The sequence below is a fragment of the Anguilla rostrata genome, chromosome 2 (genome assembly GCF_018555375.3).
Source record: "Anguilla rostrata isolate EN2019 chromosome 2, ASM1855537v3, whole genome shotgun sequence".
NCBI classification, from domain to species: Eukaryota; Metazoa; Chordata; class Actinopteri; order Anguilliformes; family Anguillidae; genus Anguilla; species Anguilla rostrata.
In genome coordinates, this window is record NC_057934.1 from 59,946,170 (window position 1) to 59,960,871 (window position 14,702).

Genomic DNA, 14,702 nt, shown 5'->3' on the forward strand with positions numbered 1-14,702 from the left:
CCGCACTTTCACACATGTGGTGAGTCACGCGGACCGCAGCGGCGGAAAGAGAACCCCCCCGTACGCCCACGTGTTTGAGCTTCATTCCCAGGACTACAGGACGGATAACGGTGCAAGCGGGGATCACGGGTAGGCATCCGCACAAGTCATTCCTCAGGTTTGGAACAATTTGCCGCTTGCCATTCCCGGTGTGACTTCATCGTTGTGATCTCACGCTTTCAGCATTGGGTGGAGGTGGAGTAGCTGGATGAGATGCCTTAAATGTCTGCTAAACATCTAAATCTAAATGACTACTATTGTATATCTGTCGATATTCCGAATATCTGCGTAATACACAAATATTTTTGAAAACATATATGCTATAATTATGACAATTAGCCTATAATTAATAAATTATCTGTTATAAAGTTTTATCGGATCAACAACTGTTCTTGGTTTGCCAATTCCTTAAAATAAAATTATACAAATATTATAATTATAAAAACGGGTAAACCACAGTTTACAAGACCTGGCAACAAATTAGGTTGGTAAAAACAAATAACAGATAAACTACCACCAGTGCAAAGTTCGTTGTGTTTTTTCGTATCCATGAGAACCAAACAGTGTTCTATAAATGAACTTGTGTGCACGTTCTGTGTGAGTAACTTCCAAGCGGGTTTGCCGCACAATTACGCATCGTGTTTTGTGGATATATTGGGAACCGAGCTGTCAGGGAAGGGCGCGCCCTGACGTAGGGACGTACGCGGGGCGTTGTTCTTCCATAATGAGACACTTTATAACTGCGGCGCTACTTCTGGCATCAATCTAGTCAGAGGACTGTGGACTGAGGACTATCATTGGACTTTTGGGGAAGGCTCTTCTGCATTTACATCTGCTTGTCATTTTTTGTGGAATTGTTTCACATTGCATTGAGTAAGTTGGATATGCTGTCCGTCAGTCGTTATTATTGCGATAATTCAGTTTCATCATATAGGAATAACAACAGCACGCGCGTAAAATATTTAAATGGCTTTAAGGGCTTCTGCTTCTTAGTTTCACCTAATTTACAGTTGGCAAGCTCGCAGAAAAGATTGAGAATTTCACTGTTCAATTTAAGGTTTAAAGATGGAATTGTATATTTATCGTGCATCATTCGTTTTACGTGGGAGTCCAAATATAAGCCTGTAGTGCCGAAAAAAACATGCACAGCTCTTGTTGAATATAAAGATTATACACCGTGTTTTGTGACGCATCACTCGGTTGTAGCTCATATGGTTTTAAACAAAACGACTGTTATCATGTATTTTGTAAACCCATGCGCAGATAAATTGCGATCATTTTTCAGTGTTTGCAAATATTAACAAAGTAAAGGTTTAGTTTAGTCTAGTCAGTGAATTGCTTACAAAGCAGTCATACTTGTCTGAGCGAGCAGTAAAAGTTTTGAGCAACTGCGGTATTGGTTGAATGGTGGCTTTGTGGCAGAGTAACGGTCAGCACCCGCAAAAACTGCGCATTTGTGGAAAGTTTTCTGCTTGGCTCTTTTTGTTCTTTATGTATTAAAATATCTTGATAACGTATATGTCACAGTTGTCCGTTTACTTGGCTTTTTTCAGTGGTTTGGAGTTTTGAAATCCTGGTGTTTTAAAACTGAAGAAGACCATAATAGTTGAAAATTAGAAACTATCTGCGAAAAAAATAGAATAATTTTAAATATAAAATTTTGAATTGTTTGGTACGCAACACATTTTGCCTTAAAATTACACTAAAATGTCGAGCGCCAGTTTTTTACAGTGAACGTTTTTTCCTTCGAAACAGAAATAAACATTCCACGGTGAAAATAAATCTTAGGAAGCGCGCCGACTGGTGTCCCGAGCTGGTACTGCAGACGCAGAGCGACACACCCCGTTGTATTAATCTGAGTGGAAGCTGTTGCGCGGTGCTCTGACACGGCGCGACTGGCTCTGAGCTGAACGTGTTTATTTCCCCGGTTCCGTTTAGATCTGCCTGGAAAAATGCTGCTCCTACTGCTTGGAATCATTATCCTGCACATTGCTGCTCTGGTACTCCTCTTTATATCGACTATTGTTAGCGTGAGTATTTTTTCTTCCATTATTTCGCACTCTATTTATTAATTGCACATTTTGCATTAAAATTCAAATTTGACATGGGGCAAGCCACCTGTAACATTTGTATATATGCTTCAAACTATTGCATTGCCATGTAGTTTGACCAGTTAAGCATTACTTTGTTCGATTTTTTTAAATTGTTAGGCTATTTATTAAAACGTTGCCTATTAAAAAGTGCATAGCAATATTCTCAGTATTAAATGAACTCTTAACAGAGTTTAAATGAGTCAAGCATGGATCACATATACTCTGCTAGAATAATCCTACACTGAAAACTTTGCTGTAGGTACATTTACCCACGTTGCTCTTAAATCATATTTTTCCTGAAATATTACCATGTCAAAAAAAAAACAAAAAAAAAAAAACTGGCTGATATTTGACTGTGTGGTCGCTGTGGTTGATGTAAACCGTGCGGTTGTGCTGTGTCATCCGGTAGTCCTGGACCGTCGGGACGACCAGCAGCGCGGATCTGTGGTCAAACTGCTCCACGTCTGCCGTCGGCTACCACTGCGACCCAGCCTTTGCAGGAGGTGAGTGAGCCCCGCAGCTGCTGCTGCCCGTTACACGCCGTCACGCCCAGCCCTCAGCCGCGACGGGCTGCAGTTACGCGCGACGCTGAGCGGGCGCTGCAGCCAGGCAGCTAGGCTTCATCTTTAACGCACATTTTCGACCTTGTGATGTTTATGTTTGCTGCATATTAGTTGGCAGTTTGATTATAGTGCAGCTTTATTGTATTGCGACTTTGGTAAGCTCTTGCCGGGGGGTTTAATGGATGTCCTAGCACTGCTGGGGTTCTTCGTACGCAGTATTAGTGAGTTTTAGGGAATGCCCCAAAGCCCTGCTTGCCATTCCCCCCTCTGCAAACTGGGTGTGCCAGCAGTCCAGACTGACTCTGCACTGCCATCTAGGGGAGAGGATGTGGAAGTGCAGCGCAGGTCCAGATAGTGATTCCCCCCCACCCCTTCCTTACTCCCCCACTCTCCTCATTCCCCCACCCAAGGTCCAAGGACCCCTCTCTGTATAAATAGTCCTGGAGTGATGTCCATATTCAGTCCCCTTCCTGACTGCAGACAGGAGAGAGGAGTCTGGAAAGGGGGGGGAGGGGCGGGGCTATTTAAAGTATGTGTCAGGGCAGGCACCGTCGCCTGAGCCCACATGTTTTTGGATGCCCTTCGGGGGTACATAGCGTGCCCCTTGCCCAGGTCACGCCCTGGTAACAGATGGTGAACCTGTGTTAGGTCATTAACAAAATCCGCCTCAGGGTCCCGAGCCACACCTCTGACAAGCGCTCAGTCCATGAGGCACTAACAGTGCACTAAGTGGCCAGGTGCATTACTGAGCAAGGATTATGCGTGGTCTGTTCGCCAGCCACCAGCCCCATATTCCCACTGTACCTGTGACATCACATCCCTGAGAAAACACCATGGAAACAGGCTGCTGGACCTTGCTAGTGTCCTGAATCCTCCAGCCCTGCAGTGCCACAGCCCCTCCCAAATACTGATTAACCATTTAAGGTGTGAGGTCACAAATATGTGAGTAGAATGTTATAAAGTGAACCTTCTAATGCTGATGTAACGATCACTGGTGGTAACTGAAAGCAATGTTCTAGTTCTATAACACTGATGTAGAATTTTGAAAGAAAAAAATAATAATTCCAAAATGCCTACTCTGCAAAGGGTTAAAAACACACCTTCCAGAAGCCTTGTTTGGACATATATTTGCATGATTGTGCAGCCACTTAGCTTCCAGAGAGATATAGGTCTGTGTGACTTAGATTCGGTAGGTGAATTAGCTTCGGTGTATTGTATTTCTTTTGTGTGTGTGTATAGTTTTTGCAAACGTTTGTGGATCACACACGCTTCGCAGCGAACGGAGGACCAGTGTCCCGTCGTCGTGCTCCGCACGTCTGCATGCGGTTTCTGTGAGGAGGGCGTTCGCGGTTGTCACTTTGATTGAGCGCAGTGCGGACCCTGCGCCGCTACGGGCTAGCGGCGGCGAGCTGGCGCTGGGCTCTGCAGAGGGGAGAGACGCAGGCCGGCTGGGAAACGTGAGAGGAATGAGAGAGCTGTGAGCAGGGCGTGGCCCGAGCTCTCGGGGGGGTTCGGCTCCACAGCGCCTCCCGCAGGCGACGTGCGGTACAGGGGACGGAATGCGAGAGGCCAGAGGAGCCCTGTAATGAGCCTATCAGAGCCGTGGGTAAAGGGAGTGGAATGAGACAGAAATATGTGGAATGAATCAGCATGTTCCACAATAAGAACTTTAAGTTCCTCTTCAGCAGAGTCCATCAGGGCTTCCACAGGCCAGCCTGACCTTCAGCTTGGAGTGATCAGACAGACACACACACACACATGCACACTCACACACATACACACGCTCACACACACGCATGCACACACACTCACTCACACAGACACATACACTCACAGACACACACACGCATGCGCACTTACTCTCACACACACACAGACACACACACACGCACAATCACACGCACAATCACACACAAACATACACATGCACACTCACACACACGCTCACACACTCATGCACACTCACACACATGCAAGCACACACACATACGTATACCACAGACACACACACACACACACACACACACACTCTTCTGCCAGTTGGGTGTGACAGTGCGGGGATACAGCCCTCCTCCCAGGGCAGTTCAACAGTAAATACATTTTGCTGGCAGTTCACCCAGCAAAAACAGAGCGAACTGTCGGAAGATAAACCCATTATCCGCTGGGCCCCCCGCCCCGCCCCGCCCCCCTCAAAATAGGCCCGGGATGCCGGGGAAGGGGAAACGGAGAGACAAGGACGCGTTCTGCCTTCTTCCTGTTAGCCTTTGGTTTTCCTGAGCCGGGCCCTCGTCCGGAGCGTTTGTTCTGGGGGTGAAAAACGATCCGGGAAGGGCTGCGCCTCGCTGGACGGGCCATTCCCGTCGCCCGAAACGTCGCCCCGGCGTACCCGTCCGACACAGGAAGGAAGAGATAACGTGTGTGTTTATCTCACGCCGATGCGGACGGGGCTATTTTTGGGCTCGGCTTACGCACACGCCGTTCGCCGATATCAATCTGTTTATCTTGGCTGCGATTTTGAGGGAACTTTTCACGTCGAGGCAACTGCCAAAGGAAATTTTCCACATATTCCCCAGTTGTTCTTGAGCTGCGTTAAATGGCGATTGATTTTGGTCAGCTGTAAGTTTTGCATTAAAATCGTGCTTTTATCACGGTTCCTTTGCGAGTTCTGAAACTTACAGAAGCGTGCATGTGCAGCACTGAATTGTATTAGAGCAGATCTGCCCGGCCCTGTTCCTGGAGATCTACCGTCCTGCAGGCTGTCACTCCAACCCTAACAAAGCACACCTCATTCTACAGCTAGAGATCTACCGTCCTGTAGGTTTTCACTCCAACCCTAACAAAGCACACCTCATTCTACAGCCAGAGATCTCACTGAGCTGCTGATTAGCAGAGTCAGGTGTGCCAAATGAGGGCTGGAATGAAAAGCTACAGGGCAGTAGACCTCCAGGAACAGGGCTGGGCAGCCCTGTGTAATTACAGCCTGTAATCGCTGTGTCCTCAGTCTCAGACCGTCACGTACCGCAGAAGTGTGTGACTGGCGGTCCCAGGCCCTGCGCTGGGGGGGCATTTCCCATGAAGCCCTGAAGCAGTGTTCCCCTCCTTAATTCCAGGGTGGAAGGGACGGGTCCTGTTTGGGTTAAACCAGGCCTTAATGGCCAGCCCGCTAGTCAAGTCATTTTCTTGGTCTTGTCTTGCCTTTTCCCCATTTCCCTGTCGTTCATTTTTTTTGGAATAATCTGGTGAGGCTAGCATGCGAGAGTGGAGTGACATTGAACCCTCCCCCCCCACCGCTACCCTACCCCCCTGGGGAGGGTCAGGAATGTAGGGGCACCGCCTTGAGATGCCGCCCATACCGCTGATGCCGCTCCAGGGCTAAAGGAAAACAGAGACCGCATTCCCGTCCCGGGCCACGGCCACGGCGTGTTCCCCCAACACCGCCGCACGCGTACAGAGTTACCGCACGCTATTCCCGCCACGCCACGCCACGCCGCGGCTCGACTCGACTCCCGTTTGCATCCCGCGGCGACTCAAACGCTCGCCGGGCGTGGAGAGGCTCGCTGGGCGGGGTCAGACCCTCGGACTGAAGTCGTTTGAGCTCCCTGAGCCAATCGGGGGGCTGGAGAATGAGTGTTGTGGAGCAGACTTGGGTTTGGGACAGGGGCCGCGTCGGGTTAATTTATGAGCGGCAGGGAGAGCCATGGCTCCAGTGAGTGCAGCTCTCCAAAGAGAGAGATTGATGTGCTCGACTGCTTTGGCCTGATGGGAAAAGCAAGACTTTTTCCACGAAGCGCTGCACCCAAACAAGCTGAACTGATTCGGTTAGTGATCGATTTAGCTGCTAATCAATACACCTTTCTCCATCAAAGCACTCGTGTTTCAATGATTAATGAGGCCATTGGCTGAGATCATTTAGTGAGTTGAAAAAAGAGCTCTTTTCACAGGGAAGAAATATGATCATGTAATAATCATATTATATTTAATTCATATGTTTATATGTAGCGGGAACACTCAGTGTGGCTAGTTTGTTAGGAGCATCACACACCCTTTACTGACTAATGTCTCCATCACACATATACACACATGCACACACACACACACATACACACACACACACACGTGTAAGCAGTCTATCAGTACTGAATGTTTGTCAGTTTTTGTCAGAAAACTGCAGCAGACAGCATGAATGGGGGTGATACTAGATTAGCTGTTGGGAATGAACCCGAACGCTGAAGTCTGGTCTTAGCGCACACTGCTTCCATTGCTACTGACCGCGTGGCTAATGCAGATTCATTTCATATATTGTGTGTTTTGCATATTTAATGCTTTTCAGTCACATTGCTGTTAATTACCTTCTTCTCTTGGTTGAAACACATCACACACATTCGCTCCTGAAACCACTAAGAGCGCTCATGATTTAGGGAACTTTGTTTGATGGATGCTAATATTTTGCAATGTATGCAATTTATGATAATATGGTTGTGTATCTTTCCCTCAGATTAGATCTTACCTCTTTTTCATCTGTCTGTTTTCCCCTATTAAGCCCTGTATGTTTAAGCGCACACAAGACAAAGTGCATCTCATGGTGGCAGAAGCCTTCATGAATGAAGGGAGATTCACAAGCGCAGGTCCATATTGCAGCTGCAGTGTCAGGGTGGCCAATTGCTTTTCAATTAGGCCAGTTAACGGAATGAAATTAAGTTTACGTCACAAATTATCTGGAATATTTCAGAGAATGAACCCATTCATTTTCGATTAACTTCCTGAATTGAATGAATTGAGGTGGAATTTAGTCCAACCCTGGAGCCTGGTTTCCTGAATATTACACACACCCCCCCTCCCTCCCCCCCTACCACCACCCTCCGCCTCTCTACCCTCGTGTTGTTGTAGAACTTTGACTGTGGCCACTCTGGGAAGGCCTTCTGCGGCTAAAAAAGGATCGCAGACACAGCTGAACATGAGAAGAGGCATGTGCCAGGAACGTCCTGAGGAGATAAGGAGCTTCTGCAGGAAACCTGAGCGTGGATTTAACCCCCCACCCCCAACCAAACCACCCCCCCGCCCCCCAGCAAGAAATAGACACACCGCACAAACTCTGCATACCAGTGAGAAAGAGAGGGGGAGGAGAAAGAGAGGAACAGAAATAGAGAATCTCTCACGCGTTTGTTGTGCTTTAACCACGGTTAGTAATGAGAGGCCAGAGATAAACACTAGGATTGGAAAAAGTGATGGCACGCACACAGTTTATTAATATTTTCCATCCTGTCAGTGCCATTTTGGATTCTGAACTTTAGGAGTGTCTTTAAGAACATTCGGCATTCAATCCAAACAATGCTGGTAATTACTGAAACGAACGCCTGAAAAAACATGCATGTTTAAATCCTTAATTCAAAATCCAGGAAAAAGTGCATTGTGTTAGAGCTGAATCTGAGCCTGCGCATTGGCACACTTGCCTCGCTTGTTTTTGTTTTTAGCTACAGCAGACCGTAGACTCACGAGGGCCGCAGTGAAGTGAGGCACCCAGTGTGTCAGCAGCTACCTCGCTAACGTAGCCCGCAGGTCCAGAGTGTGAGCACAGACACGCTCCTCTGCGTTAGTCTCCGCCCCCTTTAAGCACGCCCCAGAGCTCCAAGATTCCGCGAAGCCACGCCTTCCCGTTCAGAACCGCCCCTCGGCACGCCGCGCCGTATTCCGGACGGACGTTTCCGTTATCGGACGCCGCCTTCGTGGAAGTTTTTCCAGGCTTGGCAGCTTGCGGGGTGCGGTTGTTGTTCTCGTGGGGGAATGACAGGAAACGCTGGAGCGGCCGTGTACGCGGCCCTTTCGGGTCCGAGCGCGAAGTACTCCGCGCAGGAAGCAACACGTCCGGAGTCCGCCGCTGCGAAGGGTTAAGTTACGGGAACGATGCACGGCCCCCTTCTCCCTCCGCTTTTGTGCCGGGACGCTGAGGCTCCTCCCTGGTCGATATGGCGGGCCGGCATCCTGTGCCATGGGGGGGGGGGATATCGGATGGAGTGCTTTTAGGAAGAGAACACCCATTACCACGGAGACGAGTGATTCTGGGCAGAAAACTTCACCCCTCCCCCTCCCCCTCCCCCAAACCCACCCCCACCCCGCGGTGAATCGATGCCTCCTGTAGAGAGAGTGGTCACCTCATGACAGGTGTCAGCTTCAGCCCAGAATATCTGCTTCTACGTGACCTTGGACTGCTGAAGGTTAAAAGCACAGGCTTCCATGTTTGTGTCTCAGTGAGGTGAAGTTTGATCAGTTCATATGAGCGAAACATTATTGGCTGTCTGCAGCTTTGGGCCCTGTGTTTGACAGCACTGTCTTGCCTCTTAGTCCCTCTGAGCCAAGTGAACCTATGAGTACCTTTCTCGGCATGGCAGTTTTACCCACAATCCACTGTTGATGAATCTGGCGGCTTTTCCCCATGTTCATGGTGAAGCAAGTTCACAGTCATGTTGGATGGACATAAGTGCGCACAAATGTGTTGAAGAAATGTTGCACGTTAAGTGAATGCTGTATGTTGAAAGATATTTCAGTATACTTAATGTATTTTAGTTGCAATAATATATATTTTTTTCTTTTTAATGACAAAAAACAGGTCCAAAGCACACAGAGCAAGTCATCACACTTAAATATCATTTGTTTAATAAGGAATAAACAAGTTTTGTAGGGTAATAACCGAGTATTGTAAGAGTGGTGAAACATGATGAAAAACTCATTGGAGGTTTTAATTACTCTCTCTCTCTCTCTCTCTCTCTCTCTCTCTCTCACAGAATGGATCCAGGCAGTCCAAGCGCTCATGATCTTATCCATCATCTTCAGCTTCCTCTCCCTCTTCCTCTTCTTCTGCCAGCTCTTCACCCTGCAGAAGGGTGGCCGCTTCTTCCTCACCGGAATCTTCCAGATCCTGGCCAGTAAGTGCGGCTCCACGCGGCTCCGCCCCCTTCCCCCACGCCCTGTCGTCTGTGACGCTCCGTAACCGTGGAAACGGACGGAATGCCCGGGATGATTTCCAAACAGTGTTATTTACATATTTACATACAGGGGCCTTATCAAGCAGGACCAGCCTTGACGCCCCAAACTCAAATGAAGTTCTACGACATATTTTTGGCTGCGTTTCCACTGGCTTTAATTTATGCGACTGTGGAACGCCGACTCACAGTTTTGCAATGAAGACGGCCATTGTCGTGCCTACAGTAACTGCAGCCCTTGGCATACTCGCTAATTCGCCGTTCACGAGTTTGTGACAAAGACAGATTTGAGGGAATAGCTAATTCGTTGTCTGCGTTGGAAAGGATAATCTCATACGCATCGGACCGAAGGCGTTTGCGGCAAACACGAAGGCCGCGCACGCAGCTGCGCAAGAATCTCTGGAGATATTAAATATCTTTACAGTAACGAGCGCTAAAGCGGGTAGCACTCGTAGCTAGGTACCTGTGCGGGTAGCACCCGAGGCTCCTAAACCTCTGAGACTTCCTGTCTGCGTTGGGCTTCCTTCCTGTCTGTCGCTCCCTCCTTACTCCTCAGATAAACTGCCACGTGCCGCAGTGGTAAGCTTCAGAAGCATCGGGCCTCTGTTTGCTACGCCTCGTTGGAGCCCCGTTAGCCTTCGCTAACGGGCGAGAGGACAGCGTGAGCCCTGCAGCTCTTTATGAATTATAAACGAGGCTCCCGGTTCCCGCCCTTTTGTTTGGTTCGAAACGCTCTTCCCATCTGTCGCCCGCGGCGACGGCGGACGGGCCCGGCTCCACCGCAGCCGGCTGCACAAACACAGACGCGCGAGGGGGGGTAGAGTAAACACAGACTCAGGGCTCCAGCCCTGCGCACGGCAGGGCTAAAAAAGGAAACTGACCGTGCTCTTTGTCACGAGAGAAAGAGATGTTTGGAGGGCACATGCATGGCTAATTTTATTTATTTTTTTGTTTTGGAGTGCGGGTGGAAAAGTAGAATATGCTTTGTCTGCGAGTGTGCCCGGTTATCTTTGTGTGTGTATGAGTGTGTGTGTGTGTGTGTGTGTGTGTGTGTGTGTGTGTGTGTGTGTGTGTGTGTGTAGGAGGGGGGAGGGGTATTTTTTGTACATGTGCCGCCCAGATGTTGTGCTTGTGTGAGCATTGTGTGTGTGTGTCTGTTCGTAGGTGGGGGAGGGGTATTTCTGTACATGTGCTGCCCAGATGTTGTGTGTATGTGTGTGTGTGTGTGTGTGTGTTGAGTGTTTGTATACAAAGCCCTCTGCAGTAGGAGGTACAGTCATGCCAGTCTGTGGCTTTGGCCCTCACACTGGTCCCTGGGCAGCTTGTGCCCGGCCTACTGGCTGGTACAGTATGAATGTTCCCCTCTGTGCCCGCGGAGTGCCAGCAGGCCAGAATCACACAGAGCGGAGCGGAACTTTGGGGTGGGGGCGCCCACGTGCCCCGGTTTTGGCTCCGGGGACAGAGGCGCTGACACAAGCCGAAATGTCACCGCTGATGGGCCCGTGGGCAGGCCGCCCTCGGGCTGGCAGGTTTCGGGATCCAAAAAACCCCTCGCCCGCTTCCGGCCCGGGGTTCACACAGTCGCACCTCTGTCCCGGTTCAGTCCAGGACGCGCGTCCCCGTGAAACTCAAAAACAAAAAAAAACACGTCACACCGGTGGCTTGCTTTCTAAACCAGCGTCGAACCACGTTCGTGGTGCTCTCCCGGTGAGCAAAAGTCAGAATCTAGACATCTAGAGGGGTGCACATCTAGGCTGAGAGATGTGTTGACATAATTGGATGAGGTTAACCGCAATATAGCTCAGGGTTATACCAGAATATAGCCTGGCTATGTCCTGGTAGGCTAGAAAACTTTTATTTTTTAACCAAATTTTGCCAGGTTTTCACCTGAATGCCTGGATGGCTTTTCACCACAGAAATGTTCACTGGGCTAACTCTCTACAGCTACAGAATTTACACACACAAGTCAGTCAGAGGAAAGCCTTGCAAGCTTAATACTTCCACCGTTTGTTACACCTTTTATTTCAGCAGCTGCCACCATGTCACAGATTCCCTATCTCACTACCAATAAAGAACTCCCACACAGCATAACTCATCCCTCCTTCAGGGGGCGGATTGCGTGTTATTTGTACTATGTTATGAAATGTTTGCCTGTTTTAGCGATATCGACCGATGAGGAGCCCAGATTCTAATCGATTCGCTCTCCCCGCAGGTCTGTTCGTCATGACCGGCGCCATCATCTACACGGTGATGAGTCCGACCTGGGTGCCGGACTTCATGTCCTTCGGGTTCGCCTACATCCTGGCCTGGGTGGCCTTCCCCCTCGCCCTGATTAGCGGCCTAATCTACGTCATCTTGAGAAAGCGCGAATGAGATCACGTCGCCACGGAGACTAGCTGAAGAGGAGCTTCCGTGCTACCGTACCGTACTGCGTCCACAGAGAAGTTCACTGACACCAGTTTGAGGGTGGCTGGGCGGGGGTAGGAGGGGGGGGGGATGGGGTCAGGGATATTAAAGTAGGGATAAGACAAGACACGATTGTCGCCTTACTCTACAGGCTCCTCAGAAGTAAGTATTCACCAATCACCATCAGCCTTGATCGGTTTGTTCATACCAACATACCCTGTGATTGGTGGAGCTCCTCTCTGGTTTCTGTTTGAAAGGCAGAAACCAGTGAGTGTTCTGTGTCTATTTTATTATCCCTGGGGGGGAATGGGGGGGAGTGAGGTTTGGGGATTCAGGGAGGGGTTTACACAAACAGAAACAACAAATACTGTTATAATTGAAGATGTATATAGTATCTATGGTTTAAACCCTATTTATAACACTTTTTACATATATGTACATAGTATTGTTGTGTTGCTATATTGACAAAGATTCTCCTTTGATGAACTTTGTTTAGCTAATTAAGTGCCTAAAAATGTAATGGTGAAGTAACGAGTCTTTGTTTTATTTGTGTGTAGTTTTCTTTAAATTACCCCCCCCCCCCCACCCAAAAAAAAAGAAAAAAAAGTTTAAATAAATTTTTGAACCATTTTAACCAAAGTGCATGTATGAACTAGAAGGCAGGAGGGAATTTGTGTTTTAACAGTGCTTATTTGAGGAGAAATACAGAAGCAACAACCAAACAAGATTGCTAGGATAAACCATTAAAAAGGTAGCTTGACAGTTTTTTCAGTTTTTTTCTGTATGTAATAAGCCAAAATTTTTTCAAGGTTTGTTTTTTCAACAACAAAAATGGTGCTATATATTTACCATTCCTATTATTGATAGCCATTTAGCCTTATTTAGAGTTGAATAACTTGATTTAACATGCAGTAGGTGGAACGTCTGATAGTGTAATGTACTTGTGCCTAACTGCTTATGTACATAAAGGATTTTACTAAAGTTTCTTTTTCTCTTTCTTTTTTTGTTTAGTTTTCTTTTCGTTTTATTTTTCGTTTCTTTTATTTTTATTTTTTAAATAAAAACATTAAAAGAATGTTGGCCTTACGTGTAAGTTAAGCTACATGTTTGAGAGTGAGGGTGGGGCTCATAATTTGTCCATTTTTATTTTTCATCACCTGTTATTTTCTTTTACTCTTTCACTTAAAACTGTATTGCCATTTCAAACGTCAGTATTAAAAGAGCTGCATTGTTTCGTTGATTTTACTGTACGACTGCATGTAATGTTTTGGTGGCACGATGAGGAGACCCAATTGTGGGCTTAAAAAAAACTACAACGGCTTTAGTTTCGATTAATGTTTGGTTCTCTCTTTCATAAGATGTTTCTTTGTGTGATTATTTTTACCTGACCAGCAATTATAATTAGACGCCGGCCCATTTCGAGGGTGGTGTAGCGACTGCGAGGGCATTATACCAAATCAAATCTGGCATAAAATTTAGAGGGGGGGGAAATGGTATCAAAATACTGTATTATGAGAGGAAGGATATTTAGATTGGGAAACTTGCGGTTTTGCATTTTAGGTGAAAAAAACGTGAAACCTGTCTTTTTCGTTCTGATGACGAATGTGTTCTCTGAAACCCACTTGAATTATGGAGTCTGGCTGTTCCATTCGGGGGAAAAAAGGATACTGTGATGTTGTGCCAGTATCAGTCGACTGTAATCCTTGAAAACGCTAACAAACGAATTGACTAAATAAACAATGAATTAGATACGCCTGTCTAGAGATAATTATGTGTAATTGTGTGTTCCTTTTCAGCAGGAGGCAAAGCCCAAATGACCACTAGAAACCCAAATTGCCGTCGCGGTGAACGAGTTACCTGTTTCCATGGTTTTTATGTGCTGTAAAGCGACCCGACGGGGATGATTGTGTGGAAGACTTTTGCGAGAATGCACAAACGGGAACTGTAGTAAAAACTAAAGATAAAAGGCCTCTGGATCCCCCCCCCATGTAAAGTACATCTGGTTGAACTTAGATAAGTGTGTGCTATTAAAGTGAATGCAAATTATCTATCTGTGTGGCCAAATGTAATCTGTACCCTCTATACTATGCTATGTGTCGATGAACGTGCTGAGCCTCTCTGTTCTCTTTGACTGCTCTGTGTTCGCCGCTGTGTGTCTGTGTGTATAATGTAGCCGCGCCTGCGTCTCTGAACTGTGCTTTCGCCCTTGCCTTTGTCACCCTGTTCACCTCTCTGTGTCGGCGTCTGTCGCAGTCGAAAACCGTTCAAGCGTTCTGTCCGCCGCGGTCGTGACACGCGGCTTCGCTCCTGAACCTCGGGAGTCGGGCAGATTCCGTCACCTTAGCCGGGGGGTCCCCGAATGTCAGGAATTTTAAACGCGGCCGCGGTCTGGCTCCTGTTGCGCACGGGGCGTCCGATGCGCGCTGGGAGAGAGGGGCCGCGTGTTCCAGGCGCGCGGGTAGAGTTACCGACGGTGGGAATCTGGTCGTCTGTGTTCCCGGGTGCTGCGGACGGACTGTCCGAATCCGTGCCGGTACCGAAGCCCCGTTCAGTGTGAGCCAGATCGCTGGGTCTGAGGCAAAGGACAGCTCTGTGGATGTTTTCCCACCGTGTTGCCATCACTG

The 14,702-nt window shown here is 47.9% G+C and overlaps 1 protein-coding gene across 1 annotated transcript; it reads left to right on the forward strand.

Annotated features, from left to right (window-relative positions):
* The first annotated feature begins 752 nt into the window (after positions 1–752).
* pmp22b (peripheral myelin protein 22b) lies at positions 753–14,124 on the forward strand. Its single transcript, XM_064323515.1, has 5 exons — positions 753–912; positions 1,978–2,069; positions 2,542–2,635; positions 9,475–9,615; positions 11,885–14,124. The coding sequence occupies exons 2-5, from the start codon at positions 1,992–1,994 to the stop codon at positions 12,043–12,045; spliced, it is 474 nt and encodes a 157-aa protein (XP_064179585.1). The 5' UTR covers positions 753–912; positions 1,978–1,991; the 3' UTR covers positions 12,046–14,124.
* Positions 14,125–14,702: the final 578 nt, after the last annotated feature.